General features: G+C 21.5%; 1 protein-coding gene across 1 annotated transcript; it reads left to right on the top strand.

Moving 5' to 3' along the window:
- The first annotated feature begins 82 nt into the window (after positions 1-82).
- Positions 83-25,292, top strand: LOC128958038 (GATA zinc finger domain-containing protein 7-like). The gene is made up of 9 exons (XM_054303854.1): positions 83-516; positions 691-902; positions 18,495-18,905; positions 21,136-23,098; positions 23,171-23,439; positions 23,626-24,407; positions 24,481-24,559; positions 24,627-24,986; positions 25,047-25,292. The coding sequence occupies exons 1-9, from the start codon at positions 83-85 to the stop codon at positions 25,205-25,207; spliced, it is 4,671 nt and encodes a 1,556-aa protein (XP_054159829.1). The 3' UTR covers positions 25,208-25,292.
- The last annotated feature ends 1,389 nt before the right edge of the window (positions 25,293-26,681 follow it).

Below are 26,681 nucleotides of genomic sequence, written 5' to 3'. Positions count from 1 at the left end.
ATACATTGACACAAATGAAGTTAAAAATAAAAATGAGGACATAATTGAAAATAATGCAGAAATTAGTATCAATAATAAAGAAATGAATAATACTCAAGAAGAACAATCATCAAAACTAATTGATTTTAATGTCAATAATAATAATAATAACAACAAGAATAACGATGAAATAGATTTAGATCTGGATTTATTTGAAGACATCAGTGATTTAAACCGAGAGATAGAAGCACTCGAAGAATTGGTTGAATATGAGATAAGAATGGAATCAATGAAAGGATCTAAAAGCGAAACAAACATTTGCCAAAAGAAATTGCAAACAAAATCAGAAGATTGTAATTCTGTGAAGAAATCGAAAGACTTAAGAAAAGAGTTTACAGAAAGAAGAAATTCTGTTCAAACAAATGGCTGTAAATCTTCACCTCCGCTGTCATTCATTCCTAGATGTCTGCCATCAGTCAAACCACGAAAATGCATGTCTTATGGCAATCTGACAACACTTTATGCTACATATAATAAGTCAATCGACAACAAACCGAGTCTTATTCCACGTCTCGTCTCTAAACATAACTTAATTGCTAATAATAATAATATTAATAATAATAATAATAATAATAATAATCACAATAATAATAATAATCATATTAATCATACTCATAATCATAATATTAATTATAATAATAAAAATGAAAGATCAAAACCAAGTCAATGGCACCAAAATTCAACAAAAATACAAAATTCAAAATCAGTCCAAAAATCCAAAACTCGAATACTATCGGAACGCAAGAAAAATGATGTTTTCAGAAATGATTTAACGGATATCAAGAAATGTGTTCATCAAAAACAATCAAAGAATACCATTAAAAGTAAATCACTAATTGATTTGTCGACAAACTATAATTCAGGTAAAGATTTAGATATTTTAATAATTTTTAAATTTAATTATATATACCGGTGTATTGATATATTTATATAGTATAATATATTTTATAATTATTAATGTGTTACTAATTGAATTAATCGAAATAATGTAAGTTTTAAATTGCTAAATTTAATAGTGTAATGAATAATATTTAAACAAATTAATTTTATATATGATTTTGAATGATTTCAAATAATTAATTGATTTAAAAATTAGACTTAGAAATACAACGATTTAATGATTATAAATAATTCATAAGTATTTAAAATATATAAATGTAATTAAAATACATTTAATAGTAATATATTGTAATTTGTCAAAAACAAGATTAAATTATCTATTGTAGACTAACTATTATACAATATATTTATTGTAGTTTATTATATATCCGGTGAATAATATACGGTACAGTTATTACAGTTGTTGTAGTATTTCAACAAAATACTGAATCTTATACAGTATTTTAAATATTAATTGTTATGAATTTTTTATTTCATATAATTTTTTTAATTAATTATTACGAATTAATCAGGGTTAAGTAAGGGGGGGGGGGGGGGGGGGGTAAGGCCAAAATACCCCCCCCCCCCTAAGATCGAGAAATTGGGATTTTACCCCCCCCCAGACTTTTTGACCAAATTGAAAAAATTGTCGCTTAAAAACGAGGAGAAATGACCCCCCCCCCCTAAAATTTCGGCGCCGGAGGCGCCGAAAATTTTTTTGAAATTTATAAAAATTTTAATTTTAGTTGATACTATTTTAGTAAGTGTTTTTATGTTTTTAATATTTATAAAAATCTAATTATTGATTAAAAATAGTTAAAATAACGTTAAAAGTCTTCAAAAAATAACATTATTTTAATTAAAATAAACTAAAAAATTAAAAATTACCTATTTGTTGAAAAGAGTAATCATATTACAATTTAAATATAAGTTTAAGAAGTTAATAAAACAATAAATACTTATGTTTTTATTAATAATTTTTAAATTTTAAATAAAAAATTTAAAAATATTTTCAATTTTGTACTTAATATAATTAAACTTTAACGAAATTTGAGTTAAATAAGTAGTATTCAGTCAGTATTTGTATAAAAATAAAAATATATAACAAACTATAAACATTAAGTATTGTTTAAAAAATTAATTATGTTAAAAGTTAAAAATTATTAAAATACTAAAAATAACTCATAGTGTATCATTAATGCTTTTATCAACTATTTTTAAATCTTAAATACATTATTTTATTTTTTTTGTTAAAATTTAAGTTTTTATTAATTTAAAAAAAATTTTTTAAAAAATATTTATTTTTTATTAAAATTTAAATTTTTGTTAATTTTTAAGTTTTTTAAGTTTTTTTTATATTTTTGGAAATTTTACCTATTTTCCCGGGAATTTATACGGGAACTTGTGGGAATTTTATTGAATTTACATGGGAATATTCGGGAACTTAAGGAATTTTTAGGGAATTTTCTCTAGACCCCCCCCCCCCTTGATTTTGGATTTTTGAAAAAATTGCCGTTTAAAAATGCAATAAAAATCTTACCCCACCCAATACCCCCCCAAGATTTTTTGAGAATTTTGTAAATTTTACCCCGGTCTACCCCCCCCCCTAAAATCCAAAACCTTGCTTAACCCTGGAATTAATGTTCATATATGCTGTTTGCAATATTTTTGCAAATCTAAATATATTTTATATTAAAACATTTTTAAGCATCAACTGTATACACATTTGATTAAATCGTATAATTAGGGTTATATCAGTTTCCGTCCATCGTTTTATTTTCCAAAAGTTTCTTATCTTCTCTGGGAATTCATAAGGAATTTATTTCCTTCTGCTACCACCTATTAAACTCTAAACAACACATTTTGTTATAATGTTTGAAAAACAATATTATTTAAAACTTATAGTGATAAGTTATAGTGATAAATAGTGTTACTAAATCTATTGAATTAAATTTTTTAAATATTTAAGTTTTGGTACAATTCCTTATTTTTAACGATCAAAGGGATGAAAAATAATATATTTTACATATTTCTGGGAAAATTTAAGGGATGTTTTAGGAAACTACCCTCCCTGAAAATGTTGATAGAACGCTACCTATAATATTTAATTCTATACAATTTGATAATTATAATTGCAATTTAATAAAATTGATTTATTATAAAATTATTTACAATTTTGGCCTTTGGTTTGGTTTTGGCAACTTTTAAATCTAACGTATTGTTGACCATATAATTAAAATTAAAAGACTGTTAATAAATAAGTTTATAGATATTTTGTTTTTAATGAATCTAATTTATACTAAAATCTAAATTATTTAATTAATCATTTTTATTTAAATTAAATGTTCTTAAATTTAGTTGAGATTATTTTTGTTTGAGAAAATTTTTGAAAATTTCCGATTGAAAATTTCTATTAGAAAACACTAACTGTAATTTCTCTGGGAATTTATAATATTTTTTATATGATATACTGTATATTAAATTGCTTTTTGCATCTAATTTTCATTTATATCTTTCTAATGATATCTTATATTTAAATGAAGAACTGGTATAACTTGAATGGTTTGAAACCAAATCAAAGAGAACCACACCTTATGTGTAAAGAGATGGCAATCAATGGATCAGAGTCTTAATCAGACAGTCAGTCACTGATTGGCAACTTTTCTATGTATCAGTATATAAGTCAATCTACTTTCACTGGTTAGCCATACAATTGACTGCTTATGTATTGTTTCTATTATATAACTATTTTATGGTATAGTATTATCAGTTTTTGACCCGAGTGTTTGGCCGACCCCTGCGCTCTGAATGCACCCCCGCCTGAAATGCATGTAAACTACAAACTAGTTTAATAGTAAACCATAAAATCCTGTTGCAGTTGAATGTAATTTTATAAATCCGTTGAACATATTTTCAAAAGTGTTTAAATACAGTAAACTCCCAAATATTTTAACATAATATACATTATATGATACTCTTCTTTAACATTAATATGATTCACATAAACATCTTTTCAAACTTACTGTATATCATTGAATCACTTTAAATGATTTTAACTCATATTATGTCAAATATTTAACGCAATTGTTTTTACTGTTTTAATTTACATGTAGTGCTTAATTTAAATTAGATGTTACTATTATTGTTCAATATCTTTCATATCAAATGTTTCAATAATATTAATTCAAAATCAATATGTAATTTGTTGATTATACATATTTTGCCATTTTTCTGATTAATTAAACATAATTGTAAGTATTTTGAGATCATTTTTATTTATTTTATAATAAAATTATTGAGTAATTTAATACTGTATACAACAAAATACATATTTACAATATATCAATATATATATATATCATATATTTAAAAATATTACTTATATTTTATGATTTTGTATAAATACTGTATTGTATAAATTGCTTAAAATATTTTATAACTTTATTATATACTTACAATTTGATTGTTAAAATATTGATTAGTATTAAGATTCTATTAGTTGATTAATGAATTGACAGTCTATTGTTTTTATATTATTAATTACATAAAACAATATAATTAAATTAAACTTTATAACTATTTATTAGTTATAACTTATAATACATAAGTTAATATTTTAATACAATTATTGATATATAGTACTTGATATAATGAAAATCTAATATAAAAAATAGTTGAATTAAATTAAATGTATTTGTTAATTAATCAACTTAAATCTTTCTAATCTACAATAAAATTATAATAGTATTCTATAATAAATCTAAAAATAAAAGTTATTTTAATAATTTAACTTTAAGTATTTAATTGTATTTTGTAATTATTGTATACAAAAATATTTTAATTCATAACTTTAAAAATCGAGAAACATCAAATATAAAATCGTGTTTTATTTAATATAAGTTATTGTTTTATATTGAGATTTTATCATTGATTATAATAATTAATATAAAATTTAATGAATTTGACCTCAAATTTCTAATTAGACAGATGTGTTTCTTATCAATTGAAATACAATTAAATAAAAGTAATATTTTTCATAAAACAATTTCAACAAATATATTGTTAACATACTGTATAGTAACATAAATAATCATACAGTATATTATAAATACAATGTAGTGTTTTCAAATCATTTATTTTTGTTAATTTGTTTTTTAATATTAAATATTTTCAAAAAATATTTAAATTTTTTTAATATGAATATTTTGCTATCTAGTAATCAAAATTTTTTAGCATATTATTTAATTATTTATTAAAACTTAAAGATAAACTTAATATTTATACATAATATGATATACTGTACAATAGAAACATGTTTTTAAAGAGTAAATTTTAAAAACATTAATAATTTAAGCTATTTTAGTTTAATTTAATATAAATATTTATCTTATTGAGCTTTTAATATATCAATTATTTTGATATTAATTTAAATTATTTACATGATTTGGTATATTCTATATTTTATATTTCTTATTCTACTAATGTTAAAAATTTTATTTAAATTTGTGTTTTTAAAAAATATATTTAAGGTTTATGATGTATATATATATATAAATATGTTTATATAATGTTTGGTCATTTTTCATTAATCTTTGCAATTCACGTTAAATTTAAATGAATTTTACGCTACATTTACTCTCAACACTACATTGTATATAAATTAATGCTTATATAATACATATTGAAGCCATTAATATACAATAAATATTGATATAAACAGTATTTGAAAAATGTTTAAACCACACTATAATATTGTATAGTAGATACAGTACTTATCAAATTATTTGCTATAATCATTATTTAAAAATACTTTTTTATTTATATATAATTCATTTATTAACTAATTTAAGTGTAAAACTACAAAATCATAATGAATTTATTTGTTGGGAATGTTATGAGTTGTTATTACTATAAATAAAAAACAACACATGTATTACTAAAACAATGTATATTTTTATTTATTAATAATAACATCAAAACAAATGGTTTAATGTGTTTATTGTTTTAACACAAAGTTATTAAACAATTTAAAGCACTGATTATAATTATCGTCGTTTGTTGTCTTATATGATAATAAATGCGTGCATTGAATATACTGTACATTGCATTTACTTCATTAAAGTAATTATACTATACTTAACTGATATGTTTAATGAAATGTTTTATAATGTTAAATTGTAATTTTCAATACATTATTTTATTTAACAGAAATTAAATCAGCTATAATTATATTTTAAACATATTTTTATTTATTAATTTTTCAAATTCACATAATTTTTTCATTGTTACTTCTTATTAAAAATATGAGAAATTGTATGTTTAGTTTAAATGAATAGCTTAAAGATCAATATCTCTATGCAATTCAATATTTTTGTGAGTTTATTATAATAAATGTTTAAAAAAAATATTTTACTTACGTTTGTGAAGTGATAATTTTATTTGTTTTACACATATTATTTTGGACATACAATGAAATATTTTTAACGTTATAAATATTTTGATCATAATTTAAATTTACATTTTAGAAAATTTAAATATATGATAAATATCATTTAACCAAAATATTTACTCAAATTAGGTCGTTATATTATCCTAAACAAAAATGTAAAGAAAAATTTATCAAACTTAGTAATATATAGCTAATTAATTATTTTTTATGTATTTTAATAAATATTTTAAAATGTTAGTTTTATGGAAATTCAATCGATTAATAATTTTTAGTTTTAGTTTTAAAATGTAAAATTAAATTGAATATTGCAAATTGTATTACTTTATAATACTGTTATACTATTATAAATTTATATGTTTAATATATAACATTTAATATATAAATTATAATATATTTCAATTAAAATAATAATTTATTGTATGTATGGTTTAATAAGTAGATTTATAAACAGTTTAATGATTTGCATTAACTATATTATCATGTTTTCACACAAAACTTAATAAAAACGTCATTATATAACAATTAAATCAATTAGATAGGCTATAAAAGCAGAAAGTCATTTATAAATAAATTTGAAATAATAACAATTATATTTGATGTAGATTTAACTTTTTAACAATTGCTTCTTAAATGAGTTTAAGAAATAAACAAAAATAGTGGTCAAAGTCATTGTCAGAGATGTGAAAATATGTAAAATAAAATATTAAATTAGTAATTGAATATACAGTATATATATATATATATATTTAACTCATTTTATGAGTCAAACAAATTAAAATATTACACATAATAAACATATCTTATTTGTAATGTGGAAATAGTGTTTTCACATGTATTATACTCTATGTTAGACCTATACCCTAACCCCAGCCCTAACCCAGAGATCCTTCATTTAAATAGACATACAGTTGGCGCCGATTCGACCAGTTTTTTGTCGAAAGCTTTTTATACATTTTTTCAAAACACTATTATGTTATATATTATATTATACAAATATTATATATATATATCTGTTATAATATTATTATATTTTCACTATGCTATATATAAATTTATATATACATATAACTTGTCTTTTATATTTAAATATTAAACCAATTTATGAAATACTAATCTACAGAGAATTCCTAACCTTAAGGCTATCAAAAGTAATATTTTAATGATATGAAATAAATTGTAGAAAATATATTTATCGTCACATAATTTGTTATATTAATAGTTATATTTTTATTGATAATCTATTTTAATTTTTATTATATAACATATATATATATGCTGCATAAAATGTTAATTTTTATTAAATTTTAAATTTGTTGATATCGTTTTCTATGTATTTTATTTAAAAATAGTCTAAAAATATGGTAAATTTTATGAAAACCGCTACGAAAATGAGGCTATAGATTAAAACACTGTTATGATTTCATTTTATAAATACTTATATTAATAATAATATTAAAGTTTAGGACAAATTGTGTCATAAAGTCGATGTATTTATATATATATTAATAACTTATCTTAATTTTGGTCAACTATTTTCTGCTTGAAAAAAGATTTTCAAAATTAAGGCTTTTTTAAACTAAAATAATTTTTTAACAAACAAAATGAAGATTATATAATTGCCATTTTTACTACTTTTTAAAAATAAATAATTATAACATAACAATTGGGTTAATTATATGGTGAGATTATTTTAGTATTGTTGAAAACATTAAACGTTTAATAAATAATATCAAATTACATTTAATATATAAATATTATAATAGACAAATTATTAGCTTTTTTAATATTTTTAAATCTACACAACAAATGATAATAAACTTATTCATAAATATTCAATTGTTTGTTTTGTATGCCTTATTATATTTATAGTAATAAAAAATACTTTTTATAACATTAAGTTCATTAACTAATGAGTTTTATTGTATTTGTTATATAATTACATATAAATATTTGATTAAAAATGGTTTCAAATAAGAAATAAGAGATTCAATGTACTCATGAGTGAGAGTCTGACTGATAGTTAAAATTCTTTTGAATGATATATCAATTATAGAGACAAGAGATAGAGTTTTTAAGATAAAACCTGATTTGATAGAAAAATGCTTAATAACTTTCATCTGATTAAATATATTATTGATCACTCTTTACAAAGTTCACACACACACACACAYAGAGAGAGAGAGAGAGAGAGAGAGAGAGAGAGAGAGAGAGAGCTGAAAGTAAAGTACAAATCAGTTTGCGTTAAATTTAAATCAGATTTTGATTTTTACTTTTTTTTATGTTTGTTGTGTTGTAATAAATCACTTGAAATGTATAATCCTTGTGCTTATCTTACAGTAAAAGCATTTTAGTCTTTAGTTTGAGAGACTATTTGAATACCTTTACGATTCAATTTTTAATTATTGAAAAATAAGTTAAAAGAGAATATCAATTATAGAATGACTTGGGATATAGCATACCATACCTGTGCTCAGTATCTCTCTCTCTCTCTCTCTCTCTCTCTCTCTCTCTCTCTCTCTCTCTCTCTCTCTCTCTCTCTCTCTCTCTCTCTGTGTGTGTGTGTGTATGTGTTTAGTATTATAGTAGTGTTTTTTGAGGCGAGGTTTACGACCTAATGGCAGTCCAACCCAGTCAGTCACTGGCAGTCTGTATGAGAAGATAGGTATTCAAAATATGAATATAAATGCTTGTTATCTCTCTTTGACTTTTTTCCTATTAAATAGTTGTCATTTATTACATCAAATACTAAACAATTTAATTAATATTATTCCTTAAGTGCATCTTTTAAATTGTTTTTATTGACTACCTGTTTTCAATGCTATTTCCAAATTTAAAATTATTATCAATACATAAATGACTGTAAGCTAAAAATATATGTGATTTGTATGGAGTCATTTCATATAATATTATAGACAATTATATATTTAATAATTCAAAATTATTACACATTACACTTCAAATATTGTTGTTTCAAATATATAGGTTATTAAAATATATCTTATTTGTTCCTTAATTAAATTGTAAACAAATGACAAAACTTTATATTTTTAATTATAAACAAACTTTTATTAAGATTTTGCTTTTATATCTTTTTATTGTTTATTATTGAGTCAACTGTTTATTTCATTGGAACCAATATTGTGATCAAATCTCAGTTTTAATTCAAGAAACAATTTCAACGTTAAGTTAATATTAGAGATGATATGTCATTCAAATGGCACAAAAATTGTAGCTTTTTATAAATATAGTATATATTTTATATAACTTTTATAGTATATATCTATATTATATATTACATATATTGTACAATATATAATGTAATGGTATATACAATGAACATTTGATTTAAGTTTTGAGAATTGAATAAAAAAAAGTTTCAATATTTATATAATAAATCAATTATTTTCATTGAATCACTACTCTTACAGTATATACAGTATGTAACCTATTGTACAATTTGATGGTCAATGCACTTAAATCACTCACTTATTTCTCACAAGTTTTTACTTTCATTACCGAAACCGACAAATATTTTTGCTATCAATGACTAACATTGTATTTGAGTTAAGATATGTTTGGCGACTATATTGAGATTATTGATAATATTTCTCATGGTTTCTTACTTATATTCAAACTAAAAAGTGAAAAACTTTGTTTAAAAAATATTACAGATTTATTGTAAGCAATGGTATGTATAAATTGATAGTTAGAGAGTTATGATGATTATAAGTATTGCCAAAAAATATATTTCTATACAAAATATTGTATACTTTATAGAAAAAATTCTCATTGAAAAATATCTTTTTGATTTATAATTTTTTAATGATTTTACGTTTTTGAGACAAGAAAAAATCATTTTGTCATAAACCTAATAAACTATTTTTAATAAATTAAATTATAATCACAACATGTTTTTTATTTGAATTTAAATTTCTTGAGCAAATAAGTCATTGACTCATATATATAAAACAAATTGTTTTTCTATTCAATATTTTTATTCACTTGAGATTTAAAGTTTCGATACATTAGACACACAATTCACGCCATGTAAGTCAAGATTGTATAATAAATTTATTCTGTATTTATTATTATTTATATAAGTATTTATTTTTCTATTTTATTGATTCAACAATTTGTGTTTGTTTTAGATAAATATTTGTTTTTCATATTAAAAAACACTATTTGTTTATATGTGTTTCATATTTAGTTTATTTAAAAATTTCCTGTATGTGTAGTGTTATTACTTTAAAAGCTAATATACAAAATCAGTGATTATTTGTTTTGTTTATTTATAAAATATTATTGTATTTTGGAATACATTAAAATGTGATTATGACTCGGAATTAATGTAAGTTTATTATAATTTTTTGAAATTAAAAATATTTCTATAAACAGATGATTGATTTAATTTAGTGAAAGTAATAATATAATTAATATTTCTTATTTTGATACTTAGCAATGATAAATAGCAATACTTTATTTAACAAGTAAAGTTATTATTAACAAATTATTTTTAAAATATGTTTATTTAAACTAACATTACAATCAATATCTTCAATAATTAAATTAAATTAATTAATTAATTCTAATTATATAAAAAATTTCGTTCTGCATTTAAAAATCTTTACTTCAGTCACATATTTGTAACTTTTTAAATGGCAATAACTATACACTTTTATATATATATATTTACAATTTATTAATAAACAATTGGCAATTAATACTTTCAAATTGATATTGTTATCACTTTATATTTTATTCAAGACAATAATAATATGAGACTATTAACTATTTATTATTTGAGAATTATTGTTATAAGTTTTTTATTATTAGAGACGATCGATGCATGAAATTGATTACTATTGTTAATAATGAGTTCATAACTATCTGTATATACAGTACTATACACTATTAGAAGTATATATTGTAAATATAATGTATGTTTAGACAGACAAATAAACACTTTATTATACATAAAAATTCATTTCACGAATAAACTTTTAATTTTTTACTTTTAAATAATATTGTATTTTTTATGTGACATATTTTATGTGATACGAGTTAAAATCAAGAATTTTAATACAGGTATACAGTAGTAGTCAACTTAATAATATAACTTTAATGGACTTAATAAAAATATGAAAAATAAAAAAATGTACAATACTGTAATTATAAATTTAGGGTAAATAATAAATTAGAAATATATAACAATTTTATATTTGACTATTTATTAAATTATACTGTATTATCACTTTTAAGAAAAATGGATGTATTTAGTGATAACTAAGAATTTGATATTTAAACAACAAAAATACCATGAATTTTGATTACATTTTTTAATGGATGAGTTTATGTATTTAATGCTGTAATACTGTTCATATTTTTTTTTATAAGTCAAACAATCATTTTTAATACAATATTTATATCTTTTTTAAATCGTTTTATTATAGCATTGAATTTATTTTAGTGGTTTTCTTGAACTTTTATTTATTGCAAATATGTTTGTCTACTAAGCATTTTTATATAATTTAGTGAAAGTCACACTATAAAGTATTTGTAATATTATCCATAAAATCTATTTTGTATTAAAAAATGCGGTACTTTTATGTAAAACAAATACAGTATAAATTATAGTAATATATTGATGGATTCAATTTTAATGTTTATTTTCCTATTATAAATTACAATATAAATATGTGGTTAATGTCCTAATATAAAGTCTTATTTTAATAACATATTTTAAAAATCTTTATAAGAAGTTCTCCAAAAAAAACTCGTATAATATATTGATAAATAAAGTTATACAACAATTATTTTTTATACAATATATTAATAATCATAATATGAATGAAAATAATATTCATATTGATTTGTAACACTTAAACCTTCTTTTAAAAAGCAATGATATTAAATCTCATAAATTATCAAAAGTGTCGGTTCCTCTCATAACTATTGTACTAAAAGAGTTTAATCACACATTTTTTAATATCCGGGTGTATTTAAAACATTGACAACTTTACCAATTTTGGAAAATTTATGTGAACTTAGCTTTGATTAAATTACAAATTAAAAACAATATCTTAAATGAGAGATATTATATATATATATATAACTTTACATATAGTTATAAATATAGTTTGTAGTTTATATAGTTATATATATATAATAGTATAATATAAATTATAGTTATAAATTAAAGATCATAATGTAAATGTTTTATAATTGAAAACGCAAAAGTATATAATTTTCAAACAAACTTGTAATGGATTTAATCAAATTCAATATAATACTTACTTTAATAGAAAATTTTATAATAACTTATCAATCAATTATCTGTTTTCATCTAAAGTTTTTATACTAAACTATTTAATATTCGTAAAAATAACTAAAAAAATGGTATAATAATATATAAAGTTTAGTTTATAAGTTTATCACAATTTTTTAAAAATTTTAGGACAGTTTTATTATAATTATGAATCATATGTCTTTAATCCATAAGTAGAGCATTATTTTTAAAATATTTATTTTTATGATTATTATATGTAACGAAACATGTGATAAAACTAATAATATTAAATTAATTTTTTCATTTTATATATCTATTAAAATAACAAAATGTTAATTATTATATATTCAAAGCTATTTATAGTCATCAATAGCACAATCAGAAACTACAACCAGAATTGTAATTAAAAAATAAAATTTATTCAGTGATTACTCATTTTTCAAATAATCTTATACTAAATATAAAAAATAACAAATTTATAGCAATTTATTAATTGTTGTGTTGTTATAAAAGCGAATATTGCATTCTTTGAATATATCTATATATTAATATATATATATAAATTTAATATTATATATATTAATATTAAATTTGAATTCAAGTAAAGTTGTAAAATTATATTTAATATATTAATAAAGTATTATTTTTCATCACATGTTTTTTAATTTGACTACATATGTAATAATATTTTTAAATTTTAATAATTTGTCAAATATTACTTGTTATGTGTTTTGTATATATTATTTATTTCTCTACATTTTTGTATATCTCTTATCGATTAAACAACAATTCATGTATTTTTAGTCACTCTAATCACAAGTCTATTCCATATAACTTATATGATATATAAGTTCATTCATGTGTTTATCTGTAAGTACAGTCAAAGTTATACTATAATATAACAAACATTTATACTATACTACACTATATTCATAGATTTAGCGATAATTTTATTGTTATATAATATAGTAAAGATAACACCAAATTAGGTACTCATTGATGTTATGTTTGATATGTTTTAAGTTGGATTTGAAAATCAGTAAACTATCTCATGTTATAATAAAATATTATATAATGATGTGCTCTATAATTGTTTGGTTCGGTCAATGATCTACTAAATTGTAAAATGTATTATAATTTTCTTATAGTTTGTTAGTTGACTTGTACTGTGATTATATAATTTCATCACCTTTTCAAAGCACTGTTGGGTGTGTCAACTGTTGTATCCATCAATGTATTGTCTCATTTGTGACTTACTTTTTTAAATGCTATAATATATGCACACATATTCATCAAAAACCATTAGGGATTTCTGCCAACGCGTTGTTTGCTAACAAAAAGTATTGTTTTTTATTGTTTCACAAATATAGTCAATTAGTTTTATATTTAATTATTTAGCATTTATTAGAATGAAATGTATTTTATTTATTACTTTTTTCTTGTGGTTTTATAGGTATTATATTTTTTTATTTTTAATATTTTCTTATTCTTCTAAACTAAGATTTAAAATTTAATGGCAATTAATGGACAGTTAATAGCATTTTTAATGTTATACAGTAATAACTATTATTAGTTAATATTTATTATATTTATAGCATATTTATAAGTATATTTTTATTAAATATTACTATATTTTATATGAATTTGTTTCATTTTTAATGATATGTTAATCAATTAATTAGTTGAATAAAATTATCAAAAAGTGATTTATTAATTATTTTATTTTTATTAATGTTTATAATTTATATTAACGCTATTACATTTAGGTTATAAAAATAAGATATTTATACAATAATTAAAACTCTATTTAAATATGATTTTTAAATTTCTAATTCTTTAAAATTATTTTTATTTTTAACTTTAGTATTTAATTTTTAGTGATAATTTAAACCACGTTTATCCCAATTTATAACACATTTTGTTATAGCATCTAAAACAATAAAAATTTCATAATTATGAGTTAGTTTTATATTCACAGTAAAACATTTTGTTAGTACTGTTAAGAAATTTTATTTATTATATCGTTATATAATTATGAAAATGAATTTTTAAATATATATTTTTTAATTTAGAAGATTTAAATTTGTTTTATTTTTAATTATAAGTTTAAAGTTTTTATATATTGTTCCATTTAATGTTATTACATTGTAAAATAAATTCTTTAAAATTTTACAATAACTTATTATTAATATTAATAACCAAAATTAATTATTGAAACATTATTTTAACAAAATATATAGAATATTTTAGCTAAAATAAAACAAAAATTTTGAGGCAAAAAAACAAATTGCAGGTTAATATTGTGTGCAAAAATACGATACACTTGTTAAGTGTGATTAACATTATGAGAGTGTTTTATGTGTAAAAGCTATGAACCATTAATAAAATTCATTGAAAGTGATTGCTAAACAAGCGAAACCACATGAGATTAATATAATTAAACAATTTTTGCTATGAATTACTGTGAATACCTATACATATAACTGGTCGTTGATTTACAAGTTTTACGAAATATTTGCTTTTATATAAAGTATATTTAGTATTATTGTAGTAATAATTTTATAATTATTTATATATTTTATTATTTAAATTTAATTCCAGTTTTCTACGAGATTATAGTTTCATGTTATACCAAAACACAATACATGAGATTATTAAAATGGTAACAATTTTTTATGAAAATATACTTCAAAAAATTATTCATAATTTTATAAATAACACGTTTCGATGATAACAATAGCTGTTGTTTAACAAAATTTGTTAAGTGTTTTGATTATATAAATGTTTGGTCATATTTTTGGTTTTGGTTTGGTTAGTTTTTTTTAAATTGAATATGAAATTACTTCTGTTAAAAAAACTATTAAAGTGTTAATTATAAAATTATTGTATTATAAATCTATGATATAATAATTCAAACAAACAATACATCTTAAAAGTCTAGTGTTTATCGGTCATCCATTTAGTTGTTATTTCATACAATCCATACTATTTGTCCCAACTTTTAGTCTCTCATATATACAAAAAATGCTTAATCTTAATGTTAAAAAGTGATCATTAGTTAAAGGTATCAAAATTGTATAATAATGCGCTAAACTTTTTTTTGAAAAAATATTATATTTAATACTAATGCCATCATTTTAGCAATTTAGAGTAAGTAAATATTTTTTAATGTCATATATTTTTTTGAATAATATATTTATATTGATTGAATATAATCTACATTTTTAATTTAATAAAAATTTAAATACAATCCTATAATTTATACGAAAGTTCTAACTTTATGGCTATTGACCTTAAGTTTTACTATAATGCATAATATAATGTAAATTATAGATATTTATGACAATATATTTAAATTGGTTTTTTAATAAAAACTTTAAATATAATGTTATAAGTTATTACTTTAAATCATTACAGAAAGTTTTATATAAAAATTAGTATCACGAATTTTGTTACAAATTTTATATTTAACTTGTTATTTTGAATTTTAAAATATATATAAATAGTTGTATAATTTTTAAATATTTTATATATATAAATACGTATTGTATATATATATATATATATATATAATAAATATTTAATATTATAATAAAACAACTTTATCTTGTAGATTTAATAAAAATTATATTATATACTATGAATATTTACTATTACAATACAGTATTGTTAATATTGTTAAAATTGCATTAATAGTTTTGTTTCAAAAACTATTATACAATAGATTTTATATCTCAACGGATCGACCATTTTTGATATAAATCTATTTTTAATAATATTGGCTAAAATTATACAATTATATTATTTACCAGTCAGTTGTCTGGAAATATATATCTTATGATTTTAATGATATTAAGTTTGACTTAAAAATATTAATGTGAATAATATACCGTTATTTATACTAGTTTTAAAAAATTTAAATAGAGATTGTAATAGACTTTTTAAAATATAGTCCAAATTATCAATGAAGTATTAAAGCGAATGATCTAATTTTAGTAATCATAATAACAATTCAAATATGTTTTGTTATAATGGATGCAATTGACTGTTAAGTTAGATTTATCTCAACAATCTTTAACTTAAAAATTGTTTGGTCAAACATTGAACATAAATTTATAGGTCATATACACACCTATTACTATTACACCATATATTGTACAGTATTGTCATATTTATTATTTGAAAGCGTTTATAAAATATTAGGATTCACTAAATTACAGGTATGTATAGCAACTCGTTTACTAACATTAATACTGTAGTCACTAGTGTAGTACCATTTTGACCAAAAGTATACATGCCTTTCAATAAATCCATTAACGTTTTTATAACTACATATCATTTTTTATACATTACAACAATTTTTTTATTTATATTATATTATTAACTAAAATATAGTAATTTTTTGAAGATTCAAAAAACAAGTTTATTTAACATAATTGAGATAAAAGTACTTTATTTCCATATTATTATTTTGTATTAGATTTAACTTAAATTGTATATCCAATTAATAAAAATTATATTTTATTAATGACAATCTTTTTTCGTTATTTTAAAAATGTTTGTTGGTTAACATTATATAAATTATAATATAATGTATTAATATAATAGTATATAATATTTGTGTCTATATTGTATATCAGTTTAAATATTGAAGAACTTTAAATAAAGTGCAATAAAAGTTAAATTACAGACAATTATATAATAAATCAAATAAAACAGATAAAATAAAAATAGTTTAAAATGTGGTAAATTAAAAAAGTAAATTTAATATAATAAATAACACGAAATATTTGATTGTAATGAAAGTCTAATGCTTTTCACGCTTTGCTTTTACTCATCACTGCTTCATATATGAAGCAAAACAATGTAACGCTATATTCAATACAAATACAGTATATAAATATTTTTACTAATGATTACATATTTTTATAAACGATTGTGTGATAAACGAAATCCTAGATATGTTCTGCAATTTAATGCTTTAATTTTTAAATCAAACAACTGTTGCAAACATTGATATTTTTATCCAATTGACGACAATTAAAAAATTATAGTATTAAAAATGTCAATAAAAAGTGTTTATGATATGACTTTTATAAATATATAATTATACATTAATTCTCTAATACAAGTTTTGTCTAATCATTCACAGTTAAAATTATTTTTATGTAAAAAATGCTGTAATATTTTTTATTAATTAAAAATGATTATTCAAAACCATTAGTTTGAAATGTTTTAAACAAAAAAGTATTGAATGGAATAAATTGTATTTTTGTTTAGTTTTTATAAATTGTTTAAAATTAGTTCATATTTATATTCACACAACAGATTATATAATATAAATATTATTTTTAGATTATAATAATATAATTATTTGTGTATTTTTATACTAAAACACAAACACTTTAACACTCATATTGAAGCACTGTATTGAAGGACATTAAAATTGTGTAACAATTTATAAATTTTTATAAAAATACGATTTTAAATAATATAAAACATATTTATATATTAATATATGGAGAGTATGTTGTATTTGTTATCATTTTTTTGACAATTCATTTATTAAATATTATTAATTTCTAACACAACAAGTGTTTTGGAATATGACAATTGTATTAAAATAAAAATTGTTAAAATTTGTTTCTTAATTAAGTGAAATATATTGTTATATTAATTTTACATGTAATTCACATTAAGTGATTTTATTATAGTTTTTTTTATTATAGCCAATAGTATCAATAATTTAATCAAATTAAATTTATTTTTAAATATTTAAAAATTATTATATAATAATATATTTGATATTTTAACTTACTTTAACTTATATTGACTTATTAGGTGAGATTCAAAGTGCCAACAGTTGTGAACAATCGATTGATAGGAGCAATGATTGTGATGTTGTTGTGGTTGATAATAATGTAGTCAATAGTGAATGCATTAAACAATTATTGACTGAAAGCAATCAAACAGAAAGTTCATTGCAATCAAAGGCAATAACTATTAGCGGAACGGAATCTCAAAGCCATTCATCAGAAGATTCAAGTGATCAACAAATACTAAAGCAAAACGACGAAAGTCATCGACAAAAGCTTAACTTAATTGAATGCTCTGCTAATAGACATACCATTGCTGACGATGACAATCATATTGTCGTTGACAGCAATGACTTAAAACAACAGCATTCATCTCAAGACACTTCATCTGATGATACTCTTTGTCAAGATTTAAGTAATCAACAAAATCAAGAAAGTAAGTCATCATTTGATTTAATCATTTATTTGATTTCAAATATAACGAAATTCCGTATTTCAATAATATTATATCTTTAATAAAAACTTGAAAATTGACATTATTTCAAAAAGCTTGCAATAAATATGTATATTTCATGTTAACTATTAATAAATGTATGACAAATTGATTATACATTAATATAATTAAAATTTTACATATAACTAAATCTGATTATTTATATTTGCTATTAATGTTTTAACTATTTAAGTTTTTTATTAAATATATATTAATTTATTATTTCTATATTATGCATAAATATTATGCAAACTATATTAAAAGTTTATAATATAACAAATTTTTCTATCTATATAGCAATTAAGGTTTTGCTAAATAAAACCATTACTGTATTTATAGATAATAATAGTTTAGTTTATTACAACAATTAAAATGTATAGTATCAGTCAAATTGTACAAATTATATAATATTTATCTAATTTATATTACATTTATTATTTATTGTTTAGTACATTTACTAAAACGAATTTTAAATATTTTTTTATGTTTTTTACATAAATACATATTTCCTTATTATTTAAAAAATATTTGATAATAAATAATTTTCACGTTTTGTCACTCTAACATATTTTTATATTAAGTTATTTAAATTATATAGAAATTGTTTTAATTAAAGCATAATATTTTTTTCAAATCGATTAATTTTAAAAATGATATACTAAATGTTTGATCTTTTAACTTATATGCAATATTTTTTTTTAATAAATTGTCATTAATCGTGTTTAAATAGATAATTACAATAAATTATAATTTAACTTAATTTTAAATAAATAAAAATACATAAAAATATTTTGTATATCATTGCATATTTTATATCATAAATGAGGCAAATTTCTAGTATAACTTGTTATACTGTTTGTTATTTATACTTTTTATTATTTTTATAATTTATTTTTTTATTATTTTTAATAATTTATTTTATATGTCAAACATATTTTTATTTACAATAAAGTATCTAGTATATGTTATTATAGTATATAAATTAAAATATGATTATTATGTATATTACGTAAGTAAAATTTATTTATTTATTGAATTCCTTAATTATATGATATTAGCAATGTTTTATTGATAATTTCATCAAAATTTTAATTATAAACTTGAATTTGTATTTCGATTTAATATCATAAATTTATTTTAAAGTTAGTTATTTTATATTTATCTAAATACAAATTTAATTTAATTCAGTTTATAATTATATATAATATAATATACCTAATAAGTATTACCTATACAATATAATATATAACTGCTTAATAGCTATGAAAATAAATTGATTACAATTTTTATAAACAGGAATTTTGGATAATTATTTGACATAAAATGTGAAAAATCACATCTAAGACTATGAATCATATATAATAGTCTAAATATGTAGATATTATGTTGACTGGTATACAGTATATTTAGTAGATTAAAATGCAATATCTTATTATTATAGATTAGTAATATTATATCAGGTATTACTGTAAAAAATAAAAGATTTATGATTAAAATATTATATTTTGCGAATACTTGATATTTATTGCATGAAAATTTGTTTTTTAAGTTTTATACGAAAATTAATAATAAAATATCTATATATTTACAAAAATAACATAATAAATACATTATATTCTTGTGATATCAGTTTTCTATGATATCTGTTATCTTTGTGTTTCCAAAGTTACCGTATTTTTGATATTTTATGAATTTTCAATAATTTAGTCAATTGATTTTTAAAGGAAAAAATATATTTAAATTCATTTAATATACTATTAAATTTTATAATATATACTGTATATATTAATTAGAGATTATTTTTATTTTTAAATTTCATTGTAAACGATTTTTATTACGAATTTTAATAGAAAATATATTATTTATAAATACCTAATTATTGTAATGTTTAGGAATATAAAAACTATATTATAAATAGCGGTTATTGATTGCAGATATTTGTATTAATGTTAATAAATGCAGTAAATTGTATGAAATGTTTGTCTATAAAATTATTATAAATTAATAATTTGATTGATTGCTTCTCTAAAGTGCAAAAATGTGTTAATTTGAATTTATTACACTTTTATGATTCATAAAAAAAATTCAATTCAATTTACAGTAATAGCAGTATTTAAATGTTTATTGAAATATATTTATTATAATATATTATTTTTATATTTTTAAAAATCAGTTAAATGTGATGAAGTAAAAGAAGATCAAAGTGAAGAACAAAACATGAATCGTATGACGAAATCTCGTGACAATAATTTGTTGGCCACTTGTTTGCCGCCGACATATGCTCGACAACCGCCCGACGGACGAGAAATTACATTGAATTATATGGACTCGAAAAATGTGAACAACACTAATAAGATGTCATCACTTTCTTGTGATTATTATGCAACTACTCCTCTGATACACGAAGATTCAGGTGTTTTCATAGAGACTGACACTCCGAGTCCCGAATTGGAGTTCACATCAATAAACAAACAAATAGGACCCGGGCTGTCCAGTATTGCCGTAACTCGAATTAAATATAAGTTAACCGGTGATCACTCTGATGCAGACACCGGCGACACTGGCATAACATCAATGTCTTCAGATTCTATGGATGAATTGGATTCATGTCCGTCACCTAATTATCACATTAAGAAACATATATTAGATAAAAACCGTAATCCTTCTTCCGATTTCCAATCGGAAACGGCAATGAATGGACAGACAAACGGAAACTGCAAAACAGATAAATGGTCTGAAATGTCAATTAGTTTCAGAGAAAAGATTGCAATGTTTGACAATCAGAACCAAGAAGTTATTGACGAATGCGATGATAAAGAAAATTTAAAAAATGGTTCATCTCTTAGAAATGACTGCTCTTTAAATAATAACTCTTTTAATTACGAGTTATCGTCATTTAATGAGACCAATGATATCAAGACTGACGGATTTTCATCTAATTTATTGGATTCAACACAAAATAAACAAAATTTTATCGATAAAAGCATTGATTCGACACATAATGTATTCACAACAAAGACTTCTTTCATACATAAAAAGTCTTCATCTCTTTCCTTATCATCAGATAATACACAACAAAACATGTGTTCTGTTCAATATAGCGGTCATTTACAGCCATCATATGTCAGATATTCCAGTTTAGGATCTAATACCAGTGACTCTTCACAGCAGAATAATACAAATACTACTAATAATACTTATTCTGGTATTGGAGTCCACAAACCTTTATTGAATGGTTCTCTTTTGTCATCGATATTAGAAACACGAAAACAAAATGCATCCAAACTTAAAGGTTTAGTAATACCAGACGTTCCGACCACAACACAGCCGGCTGTTAGTAAAGCACTTCCAACTATTTTTAGCAATACAACTACCAGTTCTTTACTTATGATGGCCAAACCAGAGGAAGTAAGTACTTTGACAACAAAGAGTCAAACACAGAGTCAACCAAACATTGCAGCAAACTTTTCCCTTCAAAGACAAACATCTCTTTTATCAGAACAGTGGGCAGACAACGCTTCAATACCAAAATATTCGCCGGCATTCAAGCGCCGTCAGCTAGAAATGCCTCATTCACTGACACAATTAAACAATGTCTCACAAGACACCACCGACTCATTAACCTCGAGCTTCAATCGTAGTAATTCAATGACAGGACAGGACCAACAATTTCAGTTTTTATTGTCACACAGTAAGCCAGTCATACATTTAATGCCAGAAACAGCTGTCGGTTCCTCTAATATCGATGGCACCAATAGTACAATGAATACCTCTTCACTTGAAGAACAGTTAGCCCAGAGTTTTAGCGATACATATAGACATTCATCTATTCAAAGAAGATATTCAGCTGATGTTTTTAATTATAGCAATTCATTAAAATATTCATTAGAAAAGAGACCATCAACTGATTCAACAACTGATAAAACTATTTTTAATCCTATAATGCAATCATCCGCTGGAAATGGTTTTAATAATACTATCATTAATACAAATAATAATTATTTTGAAAACACAGCCAAACCTCCACTTATTGAACAAAAAAGTTCTCCGATTTATAGTTCAAAAAATGAATATCTATTACATAAAAGTGTCTTAAATTACAATACAACTAAAACATTTAGTTTGAAACCTAATAAGTATGAGAAAAATAGTCATCAAAATTCAAGCAAAAAATTATTTACAAAAAATATTTATAATTCTAATTTCAGTGACGACGACTCATCGACTAAAAGTCATAAAACATCTGAAGACTTATTTAATAGAGTGGATGACTCGGCCTTTGATACGACCTCTGATTCTATGGACCAGACATTAAATCAAGAGCTGACACATCCTAAGGTGTTGGGCACACAACTGACTGTTTTGAAGAATACATTGGAAAATGACAATTTGTTGGTTCAAAATGATAGTAACTCGGAATCAGTTAAGAACTTTAAAGCATTGGCAGAACAATGGGAACAGAGAAGTGGTAACGAAGGTATGATACATAGTATTAGAGGCTCTGCACCACCACTTCCTCCTAAGCCTAACACTTCATTAGTAAGAATGCCCCCGTCTTTAATGCCTAGAACTAAAAAATTGCTTCAAAACAATGATCTAAACTTACAAAAAGCTTTTGATATGTCTAACTGTCCAAAGATATTAAATGATATAAAACAAATAGAGACAGCACTTAAAGAAATGGATTTAATCGATGAGACAGACTCTCTCAAAACAACAGTACCTGAAATAACATCTGAAACTATTTCTCCTATTCTTTCGGACAACACTTCTGATAACTTAAATAAAACTTCAGTTTCCGTGACATCAAACAGAAGTGTTAGTGATATCTGTAAAGTGTTTGAGACTAACGTCACCGATAATACCTCAGCTGTAAAAACAAAAAGTAACTCAAATACGAGTTTAAATTCACTTAAAAATTTAAATCAAAATGAATCGCAAAATATCAGTAATATTGAAATTGAAATACAAAAAGTTGAATCAAGTTCTGAAAGTGAAGACCAAAATATTCATCCAATTAATGGTAATGAACCAAATGAAACAAATGAGAAAAATAAGAAAATATCTGAAGATAGACTTAATGTTTGGGATAAAGAAACAGTTGTCGGAAATCATAAGAGAATGTCATCCATGGATTCATTGGCCAGTGATTCTGGAGCCAGCAGTTCTGGTACTGCAATTCGTTCACTTGGACAGAGAGCCAGCTCTATCTCAAATCTAAGAGATTCACAGTATGGCTCTGTATCGTCATTGGCTTCTTCAACAAGTATTATATCACCACAAGAATTGCAACAATTGATTGATGAGGCGAACCAATCACTTGAGTCTAATGACATTAATAACCATAATATACAAGTTGTTGTTCTTCATCGCGAATACAAATCCAGTGGAAGTATTGGTATAACACTTGCAGGCGGTTCTGATTGTGAAACAAAAGAGATTACTGTATGTATTAAATATTACAATACTTTTAATATATTATAAGAATTAAATATAATATTATATTTTGAATGATTAGGTCCATCGGGTTATTAAGGGTAGTCTTACAGATCGAGACGGACGTATCAAACAGGGAGATCGCATACTATCTATAAATGGTTTGTCTTTATATTTGTAATCTCTTTATTAAACTTGTGTTAAATACATTTGCATTTTTAAAATTAGGAAAAATATTAAAAGGTGTCACTCATAAGGAAGCGTTGGATATAATGAAATCTCCTCGACCTGAAGTGGTCATTGTGTTGTCCCGATTAAATCTTAACCTATTATCTGACAATGGATTTCATTCACGACAGAGTAGTGCCGATTTGAATGATTCGACTACCGGTGCCAACACATACAACACTTTTAACGATGAAATTTCATCTATGAATCGAGATTCTGATAATAGTTGCGAAACAGGAAATTATAGGATATTACGGGCAGAACTTCACAAAGATGTGGCCGGACTTGGATTCATATTAGAGGGCGGAAAGGATTCACCAATCGGTGATCGACCGCTTGCTATCAAAAGGATATTTAGAGGTAAATGAAAATTTTTATTCAATTTTTTGCTCTAAATTTTAACAAATTTGTGTCATTCAGGCGGTCCGGCAGATAAAGAAGGAACTCTTGTTTCTGGAGACGAAGTTCTGACAGTTAACGAACATTCGGTCGCAAATATGACCCGAACTGAGGCCTGGAATTTCCTTAAGAAATTACCCGAAGGACCGGTAATTTTGGTGATCAGAAGGAAGAAGTATTAAAATATATGTATCATATTATATATTGATATGATATTGTGATATCTTTCACAAATGTTAACATTTATACCGGTATTGATATGCATAGAGTAGTTAAATAAAGAAAGCTGTGATAATTTAAATTAAATCACAATAACTTATTTTGTAAAAAATGATAAATATATAAATAATATTTTAATTATAAAATTAACTCAATGTTAATAACGAGTATAACTAATTATAATAGTGATACATATTTTGGTGAGTTATATCATATATAATATAATAGTTAATTTCCAAACTAAGAGTTTTTATTAACTTATTGTTATAGCGGTTATTATATCTTTTAGTAATTTAACACAATATACCCAATTCTAATTAAATCAAACGTTAATTAATCATCGGTATATATATATATATATATGACATCTCAAAAAATATATTTATTTTAAATAAAAAGTAAAATAATTACTAAAATATTGCATATTTAAAAATTATTACTTATGAAACTAAAATTAATTTTGTTGACATATTATAATTTATATTTTATTATTTACAGTTTTTAAGAAAATTTTTAATAAACAAGTCGTGTGTCCTATAAATTATTACTTTTAGTTTACATCAGTTATATAATACCTGTAATATCATAGCTTAAACTATATTTGCTTAAATGTGAGCCAATATATTGAAATATTGTTTAAAACAAACTTAAAACCAAATTAATAAATTGACAAAATATATACTTAATATAAGTCACATTGAAATTTATTTTTATTATTATTTAGAAAAGAGTTAATATAAAAATAATATAATGTTATAATTAATATAAATGATAATTAAAAAAAATTGTTAAATAATATCAATACAAAATGAGTCAAACATTAATGACAAATATATCTATTGTTTTTAATTCAGTTTATTTATAAATTTATTAAATAAATAAATTTATTGTTACTTAAATAATAATTAATATAAAAAATATATACTATTAACAATAACTATAATTATACCATATAAACGATTAAATATATATATATATATATATATTATTTATTCAATATACAGTAATTATTATTATTATTATTATTATTATTATTATTATTATTATAAGTTACTGTATTTATTATAAAACTCATAAATGATAACAATTTTCATAGAGTTTAAACCTAAATGAGTTCAAAAAAATATTGAGCTATTAATATAATATTATTTCATATCATTTTTGTTAATATGTTTTTAATATTATTATTTTTATTGTCCTAAAATATTTTTGTTTATAATTGGGTTATTAATTAATTAGTGGTTAACTTCATATTAAAAAACTGCATAAATATTGATAATATAAAAATAAATTATAATTAAATGATATGAATAAAAATCATTTGTTAATTACTTTTTGTAGATTTTGTTTGAAATTTCAATAAATATTAATACATTTGAATAGACTGTGTATTACTTTATACATATCAATGACAGACTCATTGCATAACATTTGTAT

This window comes from Oppia nitens, unplaced genomic scaffold (genome assembly GCF_028296485.1).
Source record: "Oppia nitens isolate AA-2021 unplaced genomic scaffold, nextdenovo-longstitch-racon4-pilon3 scaffold3_pilon_pilon_pilon, whole genome shotgun sequence".
NCBI classification, from domain to species: domain Eukaryota; kingdom Metazoa; phylum Arthropoda; class Arachnida; order Sarcoptiformes; family Oppiidae; genus Oppia; species Oppia nitens.
This window is presented reverse-complemented; position numbering and strand designations above follow the sequence as displayed.

What these genes read in the sequence shown, in the direction of transcription:
- LOC128958038 (XM_054303854.1), top strand. Translation starts at nt 83, where the DNA reads ATGAATAATACTCAAGAAGAACAATCATCAAAACTAATTGATTTTAAT. An exon ending in GTCGACAAACTATAATTCAG is followed by an intron (nt 903 to 18,494) that starts GTAAAGATTTAG and finishes TTGACTTATTAG; the next exon opens with GTGAGATTCAAAGTGCCAAC. An exon ending in TTTAGTTTGAAACCTAATAA is followed by an intron (nt 23,099 to 23,170) that starts GTATGAGAAAAA and finishes TTCTAATTTCAG; the next exon opens with TGACGACGACTCATCGACTA.